This window comes from Sus scrofa, chromosome 7, assembly GCF_054392235.1.
Source record: "Sus scrofa isolate SSC_HxYL_T2T_F1_AM1 chromosome 7, Sscrofa_HxYL_maternal_Yorkshire_Landrace_v2.0, whole genome shotgun sequence".
NCBI classification, from domain to species: domain Eukaryota; kingdom Metazoa; phylum Chordata; class Mammalia; order Artiodactyla; family Suidae; genus Sus; species Sus scrofa.
This window is the reverse complement of record NC_139389.1, coordinates 101,957,498-101,983,939: the sequence shown is the minus strand read 5'-3', so window position 1 is coordinate 101,983,939 and position 26,442 is coordinate 101,957,498. Positions and strand designations below refer to the sequence as shown.

Genomic DNA, 26,442 nt, shown 5'->3' with positions numbered 1-26,442 from the left:
CAGGGGAACAGAAAAGGTATTTGAAGAAATAATAAGTGAAAACATTAAAACCTGATGAAAACTGTAAATCCATAGATCCAAGAAGTTCAACAAACCTCAAGCTCAATAAACTGTATCAAGGCATCTCAAGCAGTTCCTGTTGTGGCTTAGCAGTTACAAATTTGACTAGTATCCATGAGGATGCAGGTTCAATCCCTGGCCTCACTTGGTGGGTTAAGGATCTGGTGTTGCTGTGAGCTGTGGTGTAGGTCAAAGACATAGCTTAGATCCCGCTTTGCTGTGGTTGTGGCATAGGCCAGTGGCTACAGCTCCAATTTGATCCCTAGCCTGGGAACATCCATGCACTGCAGATGTGGCCCTTAAAGAAAAAAAAGACATATCATAATCAAATTGATCAAAATCAGTGATAAAGAAAAAAACCTTAAAAGGAGCAGAGAAAAAATATACGCTATGTACAGAGGAGCAAAGATAATGACGACAGTGGATTTCTCATTGGAAACAATGCAAGTAGGAGAAGAGGAATCTCTAAAGTAATGAAAAGAAAACCTAAGTCTAGAATTCTATACCAAACAAAAATATCTTTTGAAAACAAAATAAATAACTTTTTCAAATATATAAAAACTGAAGGAATTTATCACCAGCAGACTCACACAATAAGAATCTTAAAGGAACTCCTTCAGACAATAGAAAAATGATACCAGATGAAAATGTGAGTCCACACAAAAGAATGAAGAACACAGAATTAGTAACTACATAAATAAGTGTACGCAATCCTTCCTGAGAGTTAAGCCCTGAAGGGGACTGGGTAATTTCTATGGGGAGGCAGGGGGCTAAGAGAGATATCTAATTTTGGTTTTTAGGACATAAGAAAATGCAAGGATATATAAAGCTGAGAGGAAAGCATGTATGCAGGGAGAGGTGACAATATAGGTTAGATAGGGCAGAGTATAGGGCTTGGGCAGCAAGGTGGGTTTCCTGACAGAAGTTCAAGCACTTCTTTGACTATGACCTAGAGGAGGGGCTGGATGCCTGGGCAGGGAGCTCTGCCAATTTGGTGGAGGTGGCAGTCTTTCTGGAGACTTTAGTTCATAAGTATGTACCACCTGTATAATCATAAGAAAAGACAAACATGAAAAAAGTAACTACCTTCCACACAGCTATAAGTAAGAATATGAAAATATCTTCTTATAATCTTTTATTTAAATACCGACTACTTTCTCTGACATCAACCTTACAAATGTTTTCCCAGGTCAGTCTCACAAAGCAACAGAAATTAAAGCAAAAATAAACCAACGGGACCTAATCAAACTGACAAGCTTTTGCACAACAAAGAAAACCAAAAAGAAAACAAAAAGACAACTTACAGAATGAGAGAAAATAACTATTTGCAAATGATGTAACGGACAAGGGCTTCATCTCTAAAATATACAAACTTATACAACTCAACAGCAAAAAAGCCAACAACCCAATGGAAAAATGGGCAAAAGACCTGAATAGACATTTCTCCAAGGAAGATATACAGATGGCCAACAAGCACATGAAACAATGCTCAACATCCCTGATTATTAGAGAAATGCAAATCAAAACTACCACGAGATACCACCTCACACCAGTCAGAATGGCCATCATTAATAAGTCCATAAATAACAAATGCTGGAGGGGGTGTGGAGAAAAGGGAACCCTCCCGCACTGTTGGTGGGAATGTAAGCTGGTACAGCCACTATGGAGGACAGTATGGAGGTACCTTAGAAAACTATACATAGAACTACCATATGACCCAGCAATCCCACTCTTGGGCATATACCCAGACAAAACTTTCCTTAAAAAAGACACATGCACCCGCATGTTCATTGCAGCACTATTCACAATAGCCAAGACATGGAAACAACCTAAACGTCCATTAACAGATGACTGGATTAGGAAGATGCGGTATATATACACAATGGAATACTACTCAGCCATAAAAAGAACAAAATAATGCCATTTGCAGCAACATGGATGGAACTAGAGACTCTCATACTGAGTGAAGTCAGTCAGAGAAAGACAAATACCACGTGGTATCACTTATGTCTGGAATCTCATATACAGCACAAATGAACCTTTCCACAGAAAAGAAAATCATGGACTTGGAGAATAGACTTGTAGATGCTGAGGGGGAGGGAGTGGGATGGATGGGATGCTTGGGGTTAATAGATGCAGACTATTGCCTTTGGAATGGATTTGCAATGAGATCCTGTTATGTAGCACTGGGAACTAAGTCTGGTCACTTACAATGGAGCATAATGTGAGAAAAAAGAATATATACATGTATGTGTAACTGGGTCACCTTGCTGTACAGTGGAAAATTGACAGAATGCTGTAAACTAGATATAATGGAAAAAAATTATATAAATAAAAAATAAAATCAACTAGTAAGTCAAAGAATTGTCACATATATGCATAATTCTAAAATAATTTTGGTCAACTAAATGTAAATAAATTAGATGATACTGACTTCCACTGTGCCAAATAGAACCATTTTATTGACCCTTAACTTTTTATTTTGCTTTTTAGGGCTGTACCCACAACATATGGAAGTTCCCAGGCTAGGGGTCCAATCAGAGCTATAGCTGCCAGCCTACCCCACAGCCATAGCAACACAGGATCCAAGTTGCATTTGTGACTTACACCTCAGCTCATGACAATGCTGGATCCTTAACCCACTGAGCAAGGGCAGGGATCGAACCCGAATCCTCGTGGATCCTAGTCAGGTTCATTTCCACTGAGCCACAACGAGAACTCTGAGCCTTAACTTTCTTTTTTTATAATGATTTTTATTTTTTCCATTATAGCTGATTTACAGCATTCTGTCAATTTGCTACTGTACAGCGAGGTGACCTAGTCACACATACATGTATACATTCTTTTTTCTTACATTATCATGCTCCATCACAAGTGACCAGACATAGTTCCCAGTGCTATACAGCAGGATCTCATTGCTTACCAATTCCAAAGGCAAGAGTTTTCATCTGTACAGTCTTAACTTTTAAATTCAATTTCCCTTGAATCTACTTCAATTAATGTTCATATTTTTTCCCTTTTCTAATTTAGAAGGAAAAAGATTCCTTTTTGTCTCCAGCCCTAATTGGGCCATCGAAGTCCTTAAATCCAGCTTTTCCTTTCTCTTCTTCTTTCTCCACCTGGAACTTTACTCTTGCTTTTTAATATGCCCCTATATGTTATTTCTCCTTTCTCAAAACTCACAAACAAAACTCTTTTTTTTTTTTTTTTTTTTTTTTGGTGGGAAGAGAGTCATGCCTGCGCATGTTAAAGTTCCTGGGCCAGGGATGGAATCCATACCACAGCTGTAACCAGAGACACAGCAGTGACAATGCCAGATCCTTAACTTGCTGAGACACAAGAAACCTCCACAAACAAAAATCTTTTCTCCATCTTCACATCATCCTGTGTCTACCTTTCTTTTTTTAAGCCCAAATTCCAAATAACTCATAGTCATGGTTTCTATTTTGCCATCTGGCTTTTGCCTTTAACCCACTACTGAAATTGCACTCTACCAGCTCACAAATGATTGTCTGATCAGTAAATTCCTTTGAGCCCTCATCTTTCTAAATATTTTTCTTTTCTTTTCTTTTTTTTAGGGCTGAACCCGCAGCATTGGAAGTTCCCAGGCTAGGGGTTGAACTGGAGCTGGAGCTGCTGCCTACGCCACAGCAACGCAGGATCCGAGCTGCATCAGTGACCTACACAATAGCTCACGGTAATACTGGTTCCTTAACCTACTGAGCGAGGCCTGGGATTGAACCCACATTCTCATGGATCCTAGTAGGGTTCATTACTGCTGAGCTGCTGTGGGAACTCCTTTCTTGACATTTTTTTGTTGACAGTTGACTATGCTTCCTTGTTTAAATGCTCCTCCCTGTTCTTGGAACATTATACTACCCTTTTTTCCTCCCCTCTTTTACAAATTGCTCTTCCTTTCATGCCATTCTTGGCTTTCCTCCACAACACTCCAAAATTAGGTGTTCCCCAAGGCCCTGTCCTCTTTTCCTGGCAAGCCCTTCCCTGATAATCTTTCCTGTCTACCTTCCATTTCGAATACCACCTTTATGTGAATGATCCCCAAGATTAAATACAGCCAGTATCCCTTTTGTGAACTTCTAACCTATACTTTCAGATGCCAGCAGGACACAGCTACCTTAGTGCTCCTCTGGCATCTCAGACACAACATGTGCAAAGTTACCAGCTTCTCCACATCCACTTTTCTGACTTTGTTGTTGTTGTTAAACATCTCAGTTAACCAAGACTAAAGACTTTGAATGATCTCTTACTCCTCTAACTTCCTTTAAAATTGTAATCAGTCGTAAAATTCTTTCTGTTCTTTATGTCCACAGGCACACTCATCTGTCATGACCTTCTCATCAACATCACTTCCATCCCTATGGATAAGGCTGTCATCACCCCTCAGCTGCACAGTCACAATCACTTCTTAATTGATGTCTCGCTCCAGTTTCCCCCAATCCAGTCTATCCAATTCAATGCTGCCAGAGCAGTTTTCCAAAAAGATAGTTCTGAGCCTAACACTTCCCTGACTAGAAATCTCTAACAGTTTAATTGCCTATAGAATAAAGTTAGACTCCTTAACTTGGTAGTCAAAAACTTCATAGTTTGGGCAGCATACTTTTTTGGCCTTACAAATATATCAGTTTCCTATTTCTATGGCTTAGTGTTTGAGAATATGGACGCTTAAGCCAGATTGCCAAATTTGAACCCTGGCCTCTCCTTTTATTGGCTGTGTGACCATCGACAAACTTTGTAGCCTCTCTGTGCCTCAGTTTCCTCAACTATAATAATAATAATAACACTTACAAGGTTGTTGTGAAATTTAAACATATGAAAAGTGCTTAGAAAAGTGCCTGGCACAAAGTAAGCTCCCTGTATGATGTTTTTCATTGAACAGATATTGACTGATGCCTATACATATGCCAGGAACTCTAAGGACTTGGGATAATATCGGGAAACAAAACAAACAAAAATCATGGCCCTTATGGATTTTACATTCTATAATAAAAACAATAATAATTATTAGTTGTATACCTTCTTCCTGCATTATCACCTTTAAAATTCTACCTTTACTTCAAGATCCACTAAAATGCCATCTTGAAATCGTACCTTGCAGAAGGTTCAGATTTGAACTCCCTCAACTCTTTGAAGTTGAATTATAGCATTCATTATATTCTGAACACTCCACCACGTATTATCAAACATCAAACATATCAAATGTAATGCTTATTCGCATGTTTTTATGACCTTCCTTGAGGGAGTGTAGTGCTAGCAACTATTCCTATTCATCCTTGTAGATAATATCGCATCATATACCTTGTACTCAGGCACACAGTAGATCCTTAATAAATATTTCTTGGATGAATGTAGGTAAAGAACTCTTTGGATGGGCTTTCATTTGATCTCTATTAATTGACCTTATCTTCTTTAGCTGCAAATATAAAGTAAATTTAAAATTTAGAACATTTTATTTTCAACTCTGGAAATACCAAATATCAGTATTAAATATTTATTGCTTACAACTTGGCTTTATTCATCATTATCACTTGGTACCTTGTTTACTAGTAGGCTAATTTTTGTTGTTTTGCTTTACTAAGTATATTCTACAGCGTAGTTAATGTCCCGTCACTACTGTTTGAAAAGTACCCCTAACTTTTTATTACAGAAGCCACCATAGACAACATATTAATTATTGTGTGTTCTATGGTCAGTACAGATGTTTCCCATTTCTCATTTCCAAACATGATAAAAAAAATTACCTAGGTACTCATCTGCAATTTTCTGGTTCATTACTTATTGTCCTCCTCCACTCCAAAGAACTGTTTGAAAATTGTTTTCATGACATCTGAAATAAAAATTTAGTTTTTGTGCAAGTTATCAACTCTTTCCTCTAAATTTTCTCACTATTCTCCAGCAATAACTAGAAAGATCAGACCAACCCCAGGTTCTCTTCTACTTTCCAAGCTATATTTGTTCAATGCTATAGTAAAATATGGTCATATTATATCACTTTATTTATTTATTTATTTAATCTGTCTATTTATCTTTTTAGGGCTGCACCTGTGGCATATGGAGGTTCCCAGGCTAGGGGTTGAATCAGAGCTGTAGCTGGTGACCTACACCACAGCCATAGCAATGTGGAATCCAAGCCACATCTACAACACGCATCGCAGTTCATGGCAATGCCAGATCCTTAACCCACTGAGCAAGGCCAGGGATCAAACCTGTGTCCTCATGGATAATACATTCGTTTCTGCTGAGCCTTGATGGGAACTCCTTTTATCACATTTTAAATCTCCTTGATAGCACTTAACCTTGCTAAGCCATCTTGACTATTTCTTTTCTCCAGGCAGAACCACATCAGAATGGCATAATGATCTTCTCCTTTTTTAATAACAAGGCCAACACAATGGATTTTAAATAATGATCAAGGATTTTTTTTTTTATTCATTAAGTTTCAGTATCATTACAGAAAATGTTATGGTACAGAGTTGTTTAACATTATTTTTCTTTGCTTTTGATTTCCACGTGAATGCTGGTAACACTAATATCTGTACAAGATCAGTCTTTGATTTTATTTTTTGTTCTGTACAATTTTAAATGTATTGGTTAAAAAGGCTGTCAGCACTTAAGGAAGCATTTTTTCCCCCAGTTTGTTTTTTCAAATAAAAGGTATCCAGTTACTGCCCAAGAGTACTGTGCCGTGAGGCCACTGGGACGAGAAACCTCCCGGACGCTTTGCAGGGATGGTTCTCCTTGAGGCAGGGCAGGGCCGCCACCCAGTCACTCTTCATTTGGCACTGTGCACATAAACACGAGATACATGATAAAGAACAAGCAAAAGCTCTCTGTAAAGCGGGTATGAAGCATACTAAGAAGGGAAATCCAAGTGTTGCCTACGCTAGTATAAATAAGCAGACAGCCTTGATTTAAGAGCATAAGTAGTTGTATTTTAAAGATGAGAAAAACACAAGTTCTGCAGGCACCTACTGCTGTCTACTAAAAGCTATCGCTATCAGACCTAGCATTGAACACACAAAGCAATTTGCGAGAAAGGAAAAATTTGCTTTGATATAATCAGAATAGAGTTGTCTGTTAAGATTCATTTTTAGGTGTTTTTTTTTCTTTAAAAGGTATTTAAATTCTTTTGAAATATAGTTCGAGATGTTGACTATACAGATCAACTGTTATCCAAATCAGAAAAACTAGCTGTGCCGTTGCATATTACAGGATACAGTCAATGATATGTGGACATGCATCAAAGCTTTCTCCCCCGGTGACCATCATAGCCGGCCGATGACCATGACATCCACCACCTCGCCCTTGTGGAGCTCCACGTACTGCTCTGTCTTTGGAGGAAGCATCAACAATCCATTGGCGCTGCGCATGCTCATCAGACGGCTGCTCATCTGATTACCTAGGAGGAAATACTCTCATTACAGCAGCACCAGCATCACAGTGTACACATGTGGAGCCCTTGTAGTTCTTTTCCAAATAAAAGCCGATGAACAGAAACACAGGTCTTCAAGATGAAGACAGATGATCAGGCTTCCCAGTACCTTTTACAGATGACCTTGCTACTGTATCCTGCTACCTTCTCACTGAACTTTAAAAATAAACATTAGAAATTATTGCTTAAAAGAACAAAACCAAACTTTTATAGCATTAAGGAAAATGCCACAGAATTTCTCAATTCAGGCTAAAATGTGATGTGTATCTGAAAAGAGAGACTTTGGAAGTTCCCATTGTGGCTCAGCAGTAATGAACCCAACTAGTATCCAAGAGGATGCAGGTTCGATCATTGGCCTTGCTCAGTGGGTTAAGGATCCAGTGTTGCCATGAGCTGTGGTGTAGGTCGCAGACATGACTTGGATCTCGAGTTGCTGTGGCTGTGGTGCAGGTTGGCAGCTGTAGCTCCAATTCAACCCCTAGCTTGGGAACTTCCATATGCTACAAGCATGGCGCTGAAAAAAAAACAAAAACAAAAACAAAACAAAAAACCAGTGAAAAGATAGGCTTTTAAAACCTATTACAATAATAATGATAACAACTGCAGTGGCTACCATTTCTTTAGTATTTTCTAAGTACCAGACAAGGTGATAGGCATTTTCCTTATATTCTCAAAGACTCAAAAAGAGGTGAGATAACTTGCCTAAGGTCCTACTAATTGGTGGCCAAACTGAACGCAAGACTCTGATAGTAAAGCCCACATACTTAGTCACTGCGTTAGCTGATGTTGGCACTTGACAGGACTTTTAGTTAACTTTTTTTTTTTTTTTTTTGGAGTTGCATCTAAAGTCAGGTAAAATAGGACTAGGGAAGTTTGGGATAAAAGTTTAAAGTCTAGAGGAAGTAGCTGCAGAACTCTGAATTATCAATATTGATCTCTCAGTCCTTGGATTTTACCAATATCTAGGGTATAGTAAAGGCTACAGAGAATCACACTACAACTGATCTCACATTTCAGGTGGTAGAGCCATAGTCCCCTCCTTTTCTTACAACCAAAATTATGCTCAGAACTTACTCATGGAACAAACAGATAAAAATATTCCGTAATTCTAGATTTTATTCCAAATGTTTATCTAGAAAATATGGTTCCATGGAATAACTAAACCATTATTATTTTTTTTCTCTTGTCCTATGATGCTACACTGTTTAGGAGTAATTGAACATCTAATCTTTCAAAAGGGAAAATGTACAATAATTACAAAATTAGGGATACTCCAGGAAGGAGGTTATATATAAATTTGTGTTTTAATGGAACAGGTGCATAGAGATACCTAAGGGTGTGAATGACTCACCTGTACTTTGTGCCCAAGGCAGTGGTTCTTGGTGATGCCAAGTCAGTATACACCGATGGTATTCTGGGCGAGGATCCAGTTTTACATCACAAGATAACTGTAGAAAAAAGAGGAAAAGAAAACAAACTTGATCACCCGATCATCTCTTAGAACTCCACGGTGGTGGTGGTTGTGCAAAGAGTGAAATGGACATGAAAAATATCTTGGCATTCCGCTGTTTCCACCACTGCCACCTTATGTTCTTAATATAGGAAGTCTTGAGGTTGGGTTGCTCTGGTGAAAAGAGAAAATAAGGCCAAGACGTTGGTATTTGTGCAGGGAAGAGGAAGATGAAAAATATAAAGTCTACTTTTGAAGTCAATTTTACCTTTGACCTATGAATTGAGAAATCAAAGCAGATATTTTAACATGGAAAATAAAGGAGGTAGACCTAAACAAACAAAAAAGCTCAATATTCATTTATCTGTGTGTCATCTGTCTGCTTCTCTATCCATCCATCCAGTAAAGACTTACTGAGGTACTATTCAGCTACCCATTCATATACTTATCTTCAACATAAAAGGATAATTACTTTTCTCTTGATTATTCCCCAAGCGTCCCAATACGGATATACAATCTCATTAAGACAAATGAAAGTAGTCTCTACTAAAAGTTTGGTTTAGCTGAATCACTGGTATTAGAAGAATTCCTTCCAATGAGTCTTTGCTATGGAATGGCATCTTTCATATCTTTCTAACAGCCAATTTCAGTTCACACACATGATACAGAATGACCAATCAACCTTCACCCTGGAGCCATTTAAAAAAAACTACGTCATTATATTAATCCTGAAATCTGATCAGTTGAAATGATAACGTGTTGGTAGCAAGTGCCTAAGAGGTATTGCTTGAATAAGTTTATACTGTATATATTATGATAGTCCATCAAAGATGAGTTCAATGTTAGTGAAAATAAGACTCCTTCTAGTGTATGAGAATTAACATTTTTCTATGAGCATAATAATCGTTTAAGTTACTCTACCTTAAAATGGTCTAAAAATCTTTTATTCAAAGAAAACACAATGCTTAGATCAAATGATACAACTGATCAAATGATACAACTGATACTTGCATATCCTGAAAATTTTAAGTGTATTTATTTCCAATCCATTCTCATTACTTTGTTTTAAAATATTCTAATTATTAATTCTGACAATCTATACTTTTCCTCTGGAATTCAGAATAAAATTCAATTGTAGGGTGTTTTTCCTTGATTAAATCACATCTAACTCTTGTACTTGATATTACTTATGCTGAGACTCTATTTCCTGTCTATGGAGTGGGGGGAGGGCAGAGGGTAAACGTATTGTTCCTAAATTATTCAGTGCTTACCTGAGGACAAAAATATCTCTTTCTTTCAACTTCTGTGCATAGGTGTGTGTTCTCCAGTACTAAACCATAAGAGCTATTCATGTGGCTGTGTCATTTGCTAAGTGTTTAAGGATCTCCCCACCCCACTACCACAGCAATGATACTGACTGGCTTATGGCAGTTCAGTGGAGCAAATACTGGGACGGGAAGATGCCCAGGCACCTAGGTTCTACTCCCAGTTTTACTGTTTACTGGTGTGCTGCACTGCATGTTATTTTGCTTTCCTATACCCATTTGTTCACTACAAAATGGGGTGATTTGTTTTAAAGAAAGATATTTGTGTTAATTTAAGAAATAAGAATCGGAGTTCCCATCGTGGAGCAGCGGAATGAATCCAACTAGGATCCATGAGGTTGCAGGTTTGATCCCTGGCCTTGCTCAGTGGGTTAAGGATCTGGCATTGCCGTGAGCTGTGGTGTAGGTTGCAGATGCGGCTCAAATCCTACATTGCTGTGGCTCTGGAGTAGGCCAGCAGCAAGAGCTCCAATTAGATCCCTAGCCTGGGAACCTCCATATGCCACGGATGCAGCCCTAAAAGGACAAAAGACAAAAGACAAAAAAAAAAAAAAAAAGAAAAAAAAGAAAAAAAAAAAAAGAAATAAGAAACTGCATCAAATTGAAATGAATGAAGTTTCTTCATTTCTTCATAGCCTCATGAACAGATGTTCCTTTTACAGCAAGAGATGAAACTAATAAGATTTTTATGGTATTTTACTGAAATGCAGAATACTTTACTCACCAATATATTTAGTTGTATTGACATTATAGTTCTGGTATATTACATCATTTAGTTTAAGAAAGCAACTATTTACTGTGAACTTCAATGCTTGTAAGAATGATATATCATGAGTAAATATACACTTTTTTTGTGTGTGGAAAAGCATTGCAAATGGTGGATGTTTCACTTTTGATGATTCTTTTCTCTACTCATTCAAAATTGGGCAGTGAGCTGTGTTTCTTTTGAATCACAGGAGTCTTCTGTTTCCTTTGAATATATTTCTGGCACATAGTAGTTACTCAAGAGATAAAATTGTATTATTTTGTGTAGTACCATATTGTATGCTCTACATATAAATGTCTAATGGAGAGAATTAGAAAAAAAGGTCAGTGAAATAAGATAATCCATAGACTGGGAGAATATATTTGTAAAAAACACATCTGATAAAGGCCTGTTATACAAAATACACAAATAATTCTTAAAACTCAACAATAAGAAAATGAATAACCCAATCAAAACTGGGCAAAAGAGCTGAACACCTTACCAAAGAAAATATACACGAGAGGAAGTATGTGAAAAAAGATTGCCATCAAATGTCATTAGGGAATTATAAATTAAAAGAAAAATGAAAAAAAAAAGAGATATGACTAGATACCTACTAGAAAGGCCCCAAATCCAAAACACTGGCCATTCTAATCTTGTTGAGAATGTGGAAAAAAAGGCACTCTTATTCATTGGGTGGGAATGCAAAATGGCACAGCTACTTTGGAAGTCAGTTTGGCAGTTTCTTAAAAAATTAAATATATTTTTATCATACAATCCAGCAATCACACTCCTTGGTAATTACCCAAGTGAACTGAAAGTTTATATCCACACAAAAACCTCCACATGAATGTTTATAGCAGCCTTATTCCAGTTCTAATTGCCATAGCAACAAAGATGCCCTTCAGCAGGTAAATAAACAGTGGTATATCCAGAGAATGAAATATTATTCTGTGCTAAAAAGAAATGAGCTATCTTGCTATGCAAAGATATGAAAGAAACTTAAATGCATATTACGAAGTGAAAGAAGACAATCTCAAAAGGTTACATACTGTGCGATTCCAGCTATGACATTCTGGAAAAGGCAAAACTATGGAGATAGTAAAAAGATCAAGGGTTAGCAGGCAGGGATGAATGAACAGAATAGGAATAGCAAAGAGGGTTTTTAGGGCAGTGAAACTGTACCATACTACAGTGGTAGATAAAGTGATTGTACACTTGTCAAGACTCACAGAACATAACAATATCAAGAGTGAACCTTAATGTAAATTATGGACTTTGGGTGATGATGTGTCAGTGTAGGTTCACTGATTGTAAGAAATGTACTACTGTGTTGCAGGATGTTAGTAGTGGGGGAGGTTGTGCATGAGTGAGGATGGGGCAGGGATGGCAGTTAATACAGGAACTCTCTGTACTTTTGGCTTAATTTTACTGTGAACCTAAATGTGCTCTAAAAAAAAAATAATTTTAAAAAGGAGAGCAGAGTTCCCATTGCAGCTCACCAGGTTAGGAACCTGACATAGTATTCATGAGGATGTGGGTTTGACCCCTGGCTTTGCTCAGTGGGTTAAAGATTTGGCATGGCCTTAAGCTGCGGTGTATGTTGCAGATGTGCCTTGGGTCTGGCATTGCTGGGGCTGTGGCACAGGCCAGCAGCTGCAGCTCCGATTTGACCCCAGCACAGGAACTTCCATATGTTGCAGGTGCAGCCCTAAAAAAAAAAAAAAAAGGTAAAAAAAGGGAGAATATTTTGTCCTTTCTCTTTGTCCTGTCCAATCTTATAGACAAATGACCTCAAGAATTATCTAATATGGTAAATAGTTGCAGATACAGTGTAATAATATTATCACAGAGCTATTTACATGGTATAAAAGGGAATAAAGAAGCATATAATTGACCCTTTTTAGGGACATTGAGAAAGGCTTCACAGAGGGCACAAAGGGCATGATGCCTGTCTTAACCATAAAGGAATTTTGCAAGCTGAGAAAAGAGATGGGGTGGCTAGGAAAGAACCTTCTGTGGAGGAGATCTCATGTCTACTCTGGAAGCAGTAAATAGCCTGGTATAGTCAGTGTGCAGGATGGGAAGCAGATGAAGCTGGAGGGGAAAACAGAACTTGGGATGGAGGGCCTCCTATGTTCTCTTGAGCAGTTTGGATTTAACCCTGGGGTCATGGGAAGCACTGAAGAATTTTAATTGGATATGCTGCCATGACTAGACTTATAGAAAATTCATTGAAAAGGAGGCAGTACTAGAAGAAGGGAAACCATTAAATGTTGGAGTCATCATTCAAATGGCTACAAAACACAGGGGATGTGGATGGTGGAAGGGGCTTAAGGAGAGAGGTGAAGATTTGGAAAACTGCCGTAAGGAATGAAAAAAGCTGATCCATAGGATACAAAAGGACCAAGGGGAATTTTGGCCTCTGCTGAGATTTGTAAATTGAAAGGGATAATTTCAACAGCTGTACACACTTCTCTAGTATTCAATAGCCTGGGAATAAATGTGAAGGACAAAAAAGAGAAGACTGACCCAAGTTTGTGGATTCATTGAGTGACTGTAGTGGAAGAAAGGAGAGGCAAAAAAAAAAAAAAAAAAAAAAAATCGAGGGTTCTAGAAAAACACTGAAGTGATACACCATAGGATTTTGGTTGGTTGAGAGTAAAATCAAAAGGGGCTTGTGGATGAGGGAAAAGGGCAGGGGGGTTTCTATTCTTTTATATCTACTGGTAGGTAACTTGCCATTGTTAAATTTTATGGCAGAGTTGGTGATTTTTGAGATGGAGCAGTTCAAGGTATTGTAAAGGATGTGTGTGTGTGAGCTGCTGAAGTAGAAGTAAAGTTATTTAGAATTATGGACATCAAGCAACTGATAACAGGTGAAGCAGAGAGAAAAACTTATAGACAATTGCCAAAGACCTGAATGTCTTGGGAAAGTCTGATTGCGCTCATAATGAGGGGAAAGTGAAAGCGCCAGAAGATTGGGGGGAAGAAATTGGATTGAGAGCTGCACAGATTGGAGAAGAGAGTTTGTGAGAAAACAGATGACCAAAGGGAGTCTATTTGGGTGGAGGCTGAAGGTGACACGCTCCAGGCTCTGGTTAGTGTTGAGAGCCTGGACTCTGCTAAACTCTGGTCAAAGCTTCCAGAGAGTGGTTAAAGCAGCTTCATACTAACTTTTAAAAGTACTAGAGAAGTTATGAGGCACCAATTTCATTAGTCTACCAGAAAGATTTTTGTGCTTATCTGCCCTATAAATCATCTGTCTAAAATTTATCATGTTAACGTTAAAATTCTTGCACATGCTGGTGCAGATCAGTTTCAAATTAATTTTTCCAAGGTTTTTACAACCTAGTTACATTTTTCATCTCCTAATAATAAAAAAAACTGGTTTACATTTCTTATAAATCATAGGCAGTTCTATCACTTTTTAAATTTCTCTCTCTTTTTTCTTCTTTTTTTCTTTTTAGGGCTGCAGCATATGGAAGTTCCCAGGCTCGGGGTCAAATCAGAGCTGCAGCTGCTGGCCTAAGCCACAGCCACAGCAATGAGGGATGTGAGTTGCATCTGGAACCTACACCACAGCTCACGGCAACTCCAGATCCCCAACATACTGAGCAAGGCCAGGGATTGAATCTGCATCCTCATGGATACTGGTTGGATTTGTTCTGCTGAGCCACAGTGGGAACTCTCCAGTTCTACCATTTTCAATATCATATAGGTCATAATATTCTTATATAACAAGCATCCAATAATATCTTTTGATGATCAGTGACTGATCTTTTTTAAAGGTGAATAATGTTTCATTGTACACATGCACTTCATTTTCCTTACCCATTCATCTGTTGTTGGACATTTGGGTTGTTTCCATATCTTTGCTATGGTGAATAAAGCTACAATGAACATGGGTGTGCAAATATCTCTTTGAGATCCTTATTTCAATTCTTTTAGACATATACTCAGAAGTGGCACTGTTGGATCATGTGGTAGGTCTATTTTTAATTTCTGAGGAACCTTCATAGTGTTTTCCATGCAGCAACATGGGTAAACCTAGATAGGGGACATTATGCTAAGTGAAACAAGCCAGCCTCAGAAGGATCAATATTGCACGCCTTCACTTACAGGAGGTATCTAAAAGAGTCAGACTCACAGAGGCAAAGAATAGAATGGTAGTTGTGAGGGGCTGATGGGAGGAGGAAATGGGAAATTGTTGCTCAATGGATGTAAAGTTTGTTAGGGAAGGTGAATAAGTTCTCAGGATCTGCTACATGACATAGTACCTATGGTTAACAATTATACCATATTGTTACAGCACTTTAAGATACTTTAAGAGGATAGTTCTCATGTTAAATGTTCTTACCATGAAACAAAGAGACAAATCAAAGAACAGGAGGAAATTTTTGGAGGTGATGGATGTGTTTAGTCCCTTGATTATGGTGATGTTTTCATGGGTGTTTGCAGGTGTCCAAACTCATCCAAATGTCTACATTAAATATACGCAATTTGTGTATATCAATTACACTTCAGTAGAGCTTAAAAGAAAGGAAAGTACAGGTTTGGTATTGTGGTTTACATTGCCAAGAAAATTGTTCATTAGTTACACAGTGTGTTACATAATTGAGCAGTAGCAGTAAATCAAATTGAAGTTAGTGTTAGTGGAGAAGGGGACTGTAATTTCAGAGTGACTTTCGCTGTAGGTGTATTTCCTCAGTCTTAGTCCTTTTCCAAACTGTGGGGTTTCCCTTTCCTTCTGATTCCCTACAGTCTCTTTCTTGTTCTTTGTCTTTTTCTAAAGTGTTTAAAATTTATCAGTGGGGTGGGGGTCACAGAAAAAATGACCAAGTTAAAGTGTCCTTCTCTGTAAATTTACATAGGAGAAAGAGAATTCTCGTCGCTCCTTCTACACAGGTACGGTGTTAGTTTAGTATTCTATGGACCATTTTGTCATTACATATCCACTCCCAAGGGGACTTCTAGCTGGAGAAAATTATTCACCTTAGAAGTAATGGAATAATGTGGAAAGGGATAAAACAGACTCCTCTCCATTTTCTATCCTGAGGAGAATATAACCACATTTTCCCTCAAAACTATTATAAAATTCTAGATATTTGTTTGGGGCAGTGAAAAAAATCATAGCCTTATTTGTTATGAGGCTTCAATTTTGGTTTCTGGTTATTAGAAAACATTACCCTGGCTTTGATGATGGTTGGCCGAGGATCCAAGATGCCTTGCATCTTTCTCAGTGCAGGCACAACAAAGAGATTGCAGGTGACCACAGCTGACACAGGATTCCCTGAAAGTCAACCAAGCAGTTATTTATAGTATATACAGAAAAATCTGCCAAATAATTATGACTGTTTATACCTTCTGGTATTATAGGGTGTGAAGTGACTAATCTCTAGTCTTCCTCTTCAGAATCACCTTGAATCCAAAAGGATGCCACAGTAGAGCTTCAGTCAACTAAATTCCATGGAAAGTGTAAATATTTGGCTCTACTGGTGAAACGCAGAGACTTCTGATGCACAGAAGCTGTTTAACACCATTTATTTCTGCTTTCCTGAGAGCCATACATTGAAAGCTTTTACTAAGCAGTTTGTACTTGCTATTTTTAAAATGTTCTAAAATTACCATAGTAATACATGCTCAGTGAAAAAAATTAGAAAGTAGGATAAGCATAAAGAAACTCAAACAAAATCCCCTCTACTCAGAAATTTCTTTAAATTAAAAACATAAAACTAAATGATGTCAGATGTTAAGGACTTGAAGATGAACACTGTTAGGAACTGGATTATGTAAGCCCCCCTTCATATGTTGAAGTCTTAACCCCTAATGTGACTGTATTTGGAGACAGGAGCTTTAAAACTTCAATAAGCAGCAGGTGCGGCCCTAAAAAAAAGACCAGTCAACAAACAAAGAAACAAAAAAACACAGAAGAAAGGCCATGTGAAGACATTGAGAGGTGACCATCTACAAGCAAGGAAGAAAGATCTCAACAGAAACCAACCTTGCTGGTACCTTCTAGTCTCCAGAACTGTGAGAGGATAAATGTCTGTTGTTTAAGCCACCTAGTCTGTGCTGTTCTGATATGGAAGCCTGAGCAGATTAATATAAATACCAAGCTCTTTTAGACTTACAAGAAAAATTTGAAGAATTCAATTGCACCTCTCCAAGCAGAAATTTGGGTGTATCATGTACTTCAGGGAGAGGTAAGATGGGATATGAAAAAAATGACTGAGCTAAGAATAACAGATTTAGCTTCTTGTGTGGTATTGTTAACAACCAAGCTGTGTGACCCTGGCAAGAGTTCCAAAGCTTTCTGGGGCTAACTTTACTTATCCACAAAATGAAAGATTTGGATTCTATGATTCTCAATATCTTCTCTGGTTCTAAAATTCTGATTTTTATAAATTATATAGTGGTATGTGAGTGTACACACACACACACACACACACACACACACACACACTGGGAGGCGGGGAATAGTTATAAGATTTTAGGTTCCCTTGGCCTGGCTATGTGCTGCTAATTTCATCATCAAAATAAAAGGCAATGGTCAGTTTAGCTTGTTATTAGCTAAAACCATACCTTTAATTATCTTCTACTCACAAAAGCAGTTAAGAATAGATATTTTTAAGTTGTAAAGTGAGGAGTGACATTAATTATCTCAATAGAAAAAATGAGTTGTTCCACAGAACAGCAAACTCTTAATGAGAATCAATTGCTTTCCCCTTGCCTCAAAATATAAACAGATGAACATTTTTCTGGAAAAGCAAAAAAAGGAAAAAATTAGAAAGCAACTGTTCAGTAATGGTTATAGAATTCTTACACTGCTTTATAAAGTTAATCTATAAAAATGAATTGCTTTATATAGGAAAAGGGACTGGAAGGACTAATACCAAAAAATTGCAAATAGTAGCTATTTCGGGGGAAGGAGGTTATGAATAACATTTCTTAACGCTTATCCATATTTTCTAATGTTTTTATAGTGATCACATGTTAGTATAATAATTTGGAAAAGTTAAAAAAGAGCAAGTAGATACATCAAACTTTAAAGCTGCTTTAGGACTTCCTGTCGTGGCTCAGTGGTTATCAAATCCCACTAGGAACCATGAGGTTGAGGGTTCGATCCCTGGCCTCGCTCAGTGGGTTAAGGATCTGGTGTTGCTGTGAGCTGTGGTGTAGGTCGAAGACGTGGCTCGGATCCCGCGTTGCTGTGGCTGTGGTGTAGGCCGGGCAGCTGTAGCTCCGACTGGACCCCTAGCCTGGGAACCTCCATATGCCGCAGGTGTGGCCCTGGAAACGACACAAAAACAAACAAAAAAAAAACCAAAATAAAGCTGCTTTAGAACTTATCAATTTTAGTAATGGCTTTAAATGCAAGAACCTCAAGAAAGTAGAAATCCAATTCCGACAATCAAAATCTGACAATCAAAATTCTGACAATCAAAACCACTTCGCTGGTTCTACAATCAACATGTGAATTGTTGCTGCCCTCTTTTGGCACATTTGGGCTGAGCGGAGATCTCAAAATAAAGCAGCATTTTGAAAATAGGCTATTTAGTTCTAACTTCTTTGGCAGATCAATGACACTTAGTGAGTAATGGCAAAATAGGCTCCCACTACAACATACCTTGTAGGTCAAGTGTTATATCTCCTGTAGACAATATAAACAGTTTCTTTCAGGTAAACTGAAGGCAGGAAGAGGATCTTGTTTCTCTATACAATCATTTCAGAGTACTGAGATATATTCAAGGCCCTAAGGAGTTCCATACCACAGATACATTTTGAGGACTAAAATTTATATGTCTTCTCTCTTAAAATTTCCTATATGATGGCAATCTAATCTCTTTTACGCTTATAGGTAGGGGCTTGAGAAATATTTTTAAAGTTGTGAATTTTCCGCCTGCCTTCTTTTCTATCTCTATTTTGAGATTTATTTAATATAAAAAAGCAGATAAATATCCCAAAGCCACCAGACTTGTACATTGGAAAGGAGTAAGTAGGTTATTTCTGAAGGAATCTATGTCAAAAAATAAAAAATGGGACAGTTACAGATCAGAGGATTAAAAGTTGAAAAAAATAGCAAGTAGATAGATAAAACTTCCACTCTGCTTTAAAATCTATCAAGATTAGTAATGGCTTTAAAACATGGCTTTAAATGCACAACCAGAGTCTGAAAATTGTAAACCGAACCACTTTGGATTTTTTACAATCTGAACATATGAGTTTCCGTTCCCACAGAAGAGGGTGGGATAGTGATATGGTCAGACTGATGGGAGGCTGGGATGTGCCTAGGAAGCACCAGTACTGGCAGTCCCTTCTTCTGTGCAGTCGCTCTCCCCCACCAGTCTTAACTTGGCAAGAACCAGAGGCAGCTTTGTATTTTTCTATACTAGTATTTGCATGGTGATTTAATGTATTGTGCTTTGGCCCCTTGAGCACATTACTTGTAGTAGTGGGAGGTGGTTATATTGCTAACTTCGACCAATTTCCTGTAAGGGGAAGGGGGTGCCCTAGAAAGATGTAGTGATAGCTAACACCTGATTATCATCTTGGGGTTTGGCATATTCTTTGAAAGATACTATCTATTTTGACTCTCACACTGATCCTATGAAGAAGATGGTAGCCCCATTTTATAGATGAAGAAACGGCTTCAGAGAGGTTATGTGATTTGCCTGAGATCACATAGTATGAAAAGCTAGTTGCAGAGGATACAAAAAGATTTTGGTTATTTCTCCAGGAAAAGGAAAAGAAAGAATTTCAATTATTCTTACCTGGTAGTGCAAAGATTATTTTTCTTACACCATCAATATCCAAAGTTGCAAAAGTTGTTGGCAGACTAGAGGAGAAAAAGACGTTATCTGTTAATAACTGCTGAACAATCTGACAAGTAAATGAAATACTTTAGTTTCCTTGTTACCTGGTTCTTAGTAAAAATACTTCTCTGTTGACTCTCCTTTAAACCTTTATAACCTGAAGTGTTTCAAGAACATTTAACTTAATTTGTTTTTAGCATCTTCTGTTTTCAAGTAACCGAACTTCCTGGTTTTCTAAATTTTATTCTTTTTCCCTTCTTGCCAGTGTCACAGAAGTGTATCCCAAATCCAAGATTTTCTCCACCCCTCTAGTTAATAATGTCTATATATATTTTTTTTCTGCTGGAGAATGATAATTATTCTTATTATCAGAAGACTACTTGATAAGACACGTCTATCAGAAAACTGCCTATTTGTTCAAGATGAGTATTTCTCAGCCTTTTATGACTATACTCACCAATAAACATAAAAGCCTCTCTCCTAAGAAGGGAGTTTTTTGAAATGTCAAAATAAATAAAATACAATGCCTAGAAAAAAATTAAAGCAATACAAATTTTAAAATCTTCTCAAATTATACTTCCTCTCTTGAGTTCTGACAGGGGGAGTGCAGAGGGGTATGAATGTGAGTGGCACAAAGGGGGCGGGTGGTTAATAATAGCGATTTTTTTTTCCCACTGACTGCCCTTCATACAGAATTTCAGCTCAAATTTCTATTACATTAATGAGATGAGTGATGCAAAATTCTAAGGGAATGCTGAACTTTCGATATAGCTGAAAAATTACCTTTTTAAATACCCAAGTTATTCCTCTTTTTACTATTTTTGCTGGTTGGTCTTTCAAAAATGGCTCACTCATTTTAATGTTAATAGACATTAACATTTTTTTGGGGGGGGCACATGTGTGACATATGGAAGTTCCCAGGCTAGGGGTTGAATTGGAGCTACAGTTGCCAGCCTAATACCACAGCTACAGCAATGTGGGATCTGAGCCGTGTCTGCGACCTACATCACAGCTCACGGCAATACTGGATACTTAACCCACACTGAGCAAGGCCAGGGATCAAACCTGTGTTCTCATGGATACCAGTAGGGTTTATTACTGCTGAGCCCCGACAGGAACTCTGAACATGAACATTTTTTATGAATCATAGCCAGCATTATTAACTGCATCTACTCCTCTATGATATGGTGATGTTCGGTCACAGGGGTATTAAACCATAACATGACAACACGCAGTGCTGTTTCTATAGTTCCTGTGTCTGTTTATGTCCCACAGTTTTTTTTCTGTGGGTCCCCTTAATGCCAGATTGCCATCATCTTGATGCTTAAAGCTGGTCTTAGGTTTGGGAACCAGAGAGTGGTAATAAAATTGAGTATAACCAGAGAGTTATATTGTTAGAATGACAGTAATAATAGTAATAACAGAAGTTACTATTTTAAAAGAAACATCTAAGTAGTACATCCACTATTTCATTTTTTTTACAAATGTTAACTATGATTTTTATTGACACATTACATATGCAGTTTCCACTATTTCATTTAATTCTTACAATAATTCCATGAGTTGACAATTATCATCTCATTTTATAGATGAGGAAAATGAAACTCACAGAGATTAAGTAATCTGGCTGAATCACTCATATACTAAATGGAGGAACAAAAATTTGAGCCAAGTTTTTTTTTTTTTTTTAACTTCATGGCTCATAATTAGGTAAGGCTTTCATAGGGTATGCTGTGAAGTGTTATTATATGGACTTTGTAACATCTATTTTTGGCTCTGAGGATTTTTTTGCTTACTTCCTGATTCTTTGCTGTATTTTAGAAAAATGAGATTAGACTGTCATAGCCATTTATAGATACGTTATTTGGCAATGATTGTTACTGTGTGACAGAAATAACTTCCAAGATACATTCTCAATAACAACTATGTTCACTGTAGAGGACCCATAAAAACTGATTGGTAGATCTGGTTGATAATACTCCAGATGCTTTTTGAGTATCTCTGTCTCTAAAATGAAAGAGGTTAATTGCATTCTGAATGCACGGTGTGTGGGAAGAGCAACGCTAAATTGTTCTTGAGCTTTTTATATTTCTTCTTGTTCTACTATTAAGTGGCAATTACCTTTAAATTCTGATCTTCAGTATAAAATTTTGGCCAATTAAAGAAAGCCCATTTAAAGTTCTAAACCACGTTTTTAGAGTAAATTAACACATAACAAGAATGAGGAGGGCATGTAGAACACCTTCCTTCAACTGTATTTAAAGCCAATTTAAATCATCTTTTGAATCTTGCACACAGGTACTGTGATTTCTCTAAAGACATTCATTTTAAAAAGATTCCCTTACAATAAAGCATTCTATTACTGTGCATTGCTATCGTGAGTGTCCTTGCTGGACTGTGAAGTTTTTGCTTAGGGTCTGGAAAACCATTTCCTTGGAACTCAACACCTACTGTTCATCTCTACTCTCTAGATCAGAATGTAATAGCTTTTACATAATGACTGAAGTCACAGAGTGTGATGGCTTTGAGGGAGGAGAATAAACAGTAGGAACTGATAAACTCCTATAGCAGAAGTAAGCGATAAATAATAGGTTAAAAATAAAGCAAGTACCAAAATTATACATCATGGGTGCTGAGATTAATTTAAATAAGAGCTATCATACAAATATGTCTTCTCTAGAGGTGAGGGCAAGTAATGTCAGTTTCTTTCTCACCGCAGAGGAACAATCAACTCAGTTTTGGAGCTTAGTGAGAAGTACATTGACATACTTTTGGTATGTCCTCTGTATCCTAATCAAATTAGTACTGTTCAGGAAGACAGGGTTAAAAAAAAAGCCTGTGTATTCACAGCATAATAATATTTGCTTAAGATAAAACATTCGTAATAAGAATGATCCTAATCCAACAGTTTCTATAGTAAAAGGGCCTTGTCGCTGGCAGCCATATAGGAGCAACTGCAGAAATACGATGTCCAGAATTCTAAATTCTATTAGCTTTAGGGATAATCTTTACTTTATATCTCAATGTAAAGCCTGATCTCTGTCCTAGAACTGACACGAGGTACCCAATAAATCAGGGAGATTAGGAGGGCTGGCTTGACACCTAAAAAAAAGGCTTCTGGAATTTGCTGCTAGTTCCCATGGCTCACTTTTAACAACTGGGCAGTTCCACCTCTAATCTGTCTAAGGTTTACAGGAGCACCCATCAGAGTATAACTCTGAACTAAAGCATCATTAGTGGTGTCCCTGACAGCTTGGAGGTGTACTGGAATGCTCACCCACACACTGAGGCCTTCGAAGAGTTTATATCAATATCAAAGGTTTATAGAGTAGCAAGCGTCTGGACAGGCAGGCTATTGCTTAAAGGCATAGCCACACATATATTATCAATACCAGTGTTTGCATTCTTTGAGGATTTACAATGGATTACAGAACCTCCATTAGCCCTTCCTTAAGAAGTCATTAGTTTTTAGATGATATGCAGGATTGAGGTATGAGGTTATTTTTCTTTCCTCCTTGGAGGTAGTAAGAAGCAATATGAAACATTATTCAGTAAGTATTTCTATAAAGGAAAAAACTTTGTGTCTGAATCTAATCAAACCTTTAGAACTAACTTCCAGTGAACAAAATATACTGGAGAGAGAAAGGAATAAGTTAGACACCACCACAAGGAAGCAATCAGCCAAATCCATTCATTAGGACAAATCAATCAGTTTCTTCAACAAGTCAATGGCATGACCAAAAAAAAGAGGGGTTAGTAAATAAATGTTGTTTAACAGAGATTTAACAACCAAATACAATAAGTAGGCTTGACCTGAATATTTATTTAAACAAAGTATATGTAAGAAAGCATAATTTTCCTTGATATTTGGGGGAATTTTAATATGATGAGGGTATTTGTTGATATTAAGGAATTCTTATTTTGTTTGGTGAGATCATATGAATATGTAAAATAATATGTAAAATAATATGTGAATATGTAAAATAATACTGCTGTTGTATTAATTTTGAGATGTATACTACAATGACATGTCTAGAATTTGCTTTAAAATAGTCCAGCCCTCTGTCCCCCCAAAAAGGTGAAGGATAAAACAATTATGGAAAACAGTTGTTAGTTACTGAAGTTGGGTGATGGTGATATGGAGGTTTCATTGCACTCCTTGCTTTTGTGTATGTTTGAGAGTTTTCATAATAAAATGTTCTTTAAATGAAAGACAGAAACAGTATGAAGAGAAAAAGGAAAGGAAGGACCTAGACATGGGAATTAAAGGGAGAGAAAGTTTGGAAAATTGCTTTGCTTTGTTTATACCAAACCCAGTGATTTGTAAAGAAGATGAATTCCTATTTCAGATAGGACATACATCTTTGCAAAGAACTCTAATACTATTTCTTTCATTAGAATAAATGATCTATAGAAGAAAATATAAAAAGAAAGCATTTAAACACTTCGTTAGTCAAAGCAAGTCAAACCAACCCCGCATATTAGATAACAAGATTATTTTCATACCCTGGTTTCATAAAAACCCTGCCAAAATGGATCTGGGCATGAAGATCAATGTCCAGCACCTGCTTGAGATAGTCCTGCAAATATAAAAAATAATCACCTTACTTTCAAACATTCTAATATCAGACTTTCAAACTTGAAATGAAAAAATACATATCTATGACTGAAATGAAAAGAAACACCTTATTTTAATGAATCTGATTTAGGACAAATATTCCTTCATTTGTTCATTCAATAAATATTGATTGAGCGTCTGGTATGTGCTGAGTACCGATCCATGTACAGGGAGATATAGCCTTGAACAAAAGAAACAATGTTCCTTCCCTTACAAAAATGCATTATATTAGGAGTAGATAATAAGCCAAATAACCACATTAACATACAAATCATTAGTTGATAGGTTACTGTCTCTTTTTTAAGGCAGAATTTTAAGTCTGAGAAAGAATGTTAATAAATACAGCTTAAGAAGTTGTTCCTGCCCAGGGAAGCCACATCATACTGTTTGCCAGATGGACTTAAGATAATGTACATTCCTTGAGGAGAGACTTGGGCATTTGCCTACAGATTACCTAAGCAAAATAAATCAACTAAAATAAAACATAGGGAGGGAGCTCTAAAAGAGAAAGTCAAGGGTGTTTAATTGCTTCCAGTTTTACATTCTGCTAATACAAACACAACCAATTTAGGATTATATGATCATCCCAGAGCAACCTGGCAAAACTTGGTCTTTGGAAAGGAAAGGCAACACTGCCTTGTTGGTTTTAAAAAATTTCCCTTAAGTAACACAATCTTCAAGTCTATTACTAAGTTTCCTGCTCACCAATCCAAGAGAGAATCTAGTAAACTACTAAAATTTTAAACATTTCATAAGCCATGGCACACTTTATTTTTAAAATCTGTTTCCTTCTATCTCCACAGCCTCAACCAACATCATCTCACCTGGGTTGCTGAATTAGGTCTCTCTGCGGCAGCCCTGCCCTCCTCCAATTCATCCCCCCCCCCCATAGGTTGCCCTCCTGGAAACAAATCTGATCAAATCTATTAACACCTCAATAACTTCCTGGTTTCCAGAAAAAAAGTCTCATCTTTTGAATATCACATCTACGATTCTTGTATTTTCTAGCCCCCTTTTGCCAACTATCCTCTCATCAGGCAATCCTTTCCCCACCCAGCCTCATTCTTCTCTGCCTGGAAACTCTTTCCACTCTCCTCTCTTTATCCCATCCTTATCTCAGTCTCAGTCATCTTCTCAGCCTCTCCTGAATTCCCAAGGCTGGATGATAGATTGATTATTGATTTATGTTTATTTTTATATTTTTAGATTATATTATTAGATGCAATAAATTTAGAATTTCCCTGGTGAACTGATCCATCTAAATACAGGAAATATTCTTCTTAATATCTAGTAATGCTTTTTAACCTTAATTTTCTCTGACATCAAGACAGCCACATCAGCTATCTTTCATTGCAACTTTTTTCTCATTTTTTACTTTCAATTATCCATGTCCTTATATTTAAGGTGTCTCTTATTAGCATCACACGATTTGTTTTTTAGAATTTAGAATGATAGTTTTTAATTGGAGGACTTAGCCTATACATTTAATATAATTACTGTTATCTTCAGGTTTAAAACTGTCATCTTCCTATTCATTACCTATTTGTCGCTTCTGTTTCTATTTCCTTTTTTTCTTCTTTCATGTCTTTTTTCAATCCACCAAAATTTTTTGTTATTTAATTTTCTTTCTCTTCTACTTGCTTGCTAGTTATACTCTTTTCATTATTTTAGTGGTTATCTTAGAGGTTACAACATGCATTCATAATTTACTACAGTCTACTATAATTTGGTATTTTTATCACTTCCCAAACAATATGAGAACTTTAAAACATGTTAACTCCATTTATTCCTCTCTGCTTTTTGTGCTATCATGTTCCATATATTCTATATACATTATAAGTATGTGTCTTTACATAAACGCATTTAACTATTACATATATTCTATATATACTATAGAAATAATACATACTCTATATTTGTATCCTTAATATATCTAACATATATATTTGAACCCCAGGCATTACTATTTCATATAATC

The 26,442-nt window shown here is 37.0% G+C and overlaps 2 protein-coding genes across 49 annotated transcripts in view; both read right to left on the bottom strand.

The window, feature by feature from the left end:
- GARIN2 (golgi associated RAB2 interactor family member 2) overlaps window positions 1–5,933 on the bottom strand; it is a 39,227-nt gene extending 33,294 nt beyond the window's left edge. For both annotated transcript variants that reach the window (XM_084969499.1, XM_084969504.1), the window contains exons 1-2: window positions 5,820–5,933; window positions 5,377–5,491 (exon numbers count right to left, since the gene is read on the bottom strand). The gene's annotated coding sequence lies outside the window, so the exon portion shown is untranslated. The remainder of the gene's footprint in view (window positions 1–5,376; window positions 5,492–5,819) is intronic.
- A 541-nt stretch (window positions 5,934–6,474) lies between these two features.
- GPHN (gephyrin) overlaps window positions 6,475–26,442 on the bottom strand; it is a 567,426-nt gene continuing 547,458 nt past the window's right edge. For all 47 annotated transcript variants that reach the window (NM_001243302.1, XM_084966151.1, XM_084966156.1 and 44 more), the window contains 5 exon segments: window positions 6,475–7,477; window positions 8,862–8,958; window positions 16,220–16,323; window positions 19,805–19,869; window positions 24,353–24,426. In NM_001243302.1, coding sequence (NP_001230231.1) covers window positions 7,344–7,477; window positions 8,862–8,958; window positions 16,220–16,323; window positions 19,805–19,869; window positions 24,353–24,426 — 474 coding nt within the window. In that variant the 3' untranslated portion in view covers window positions 6,475–7,343.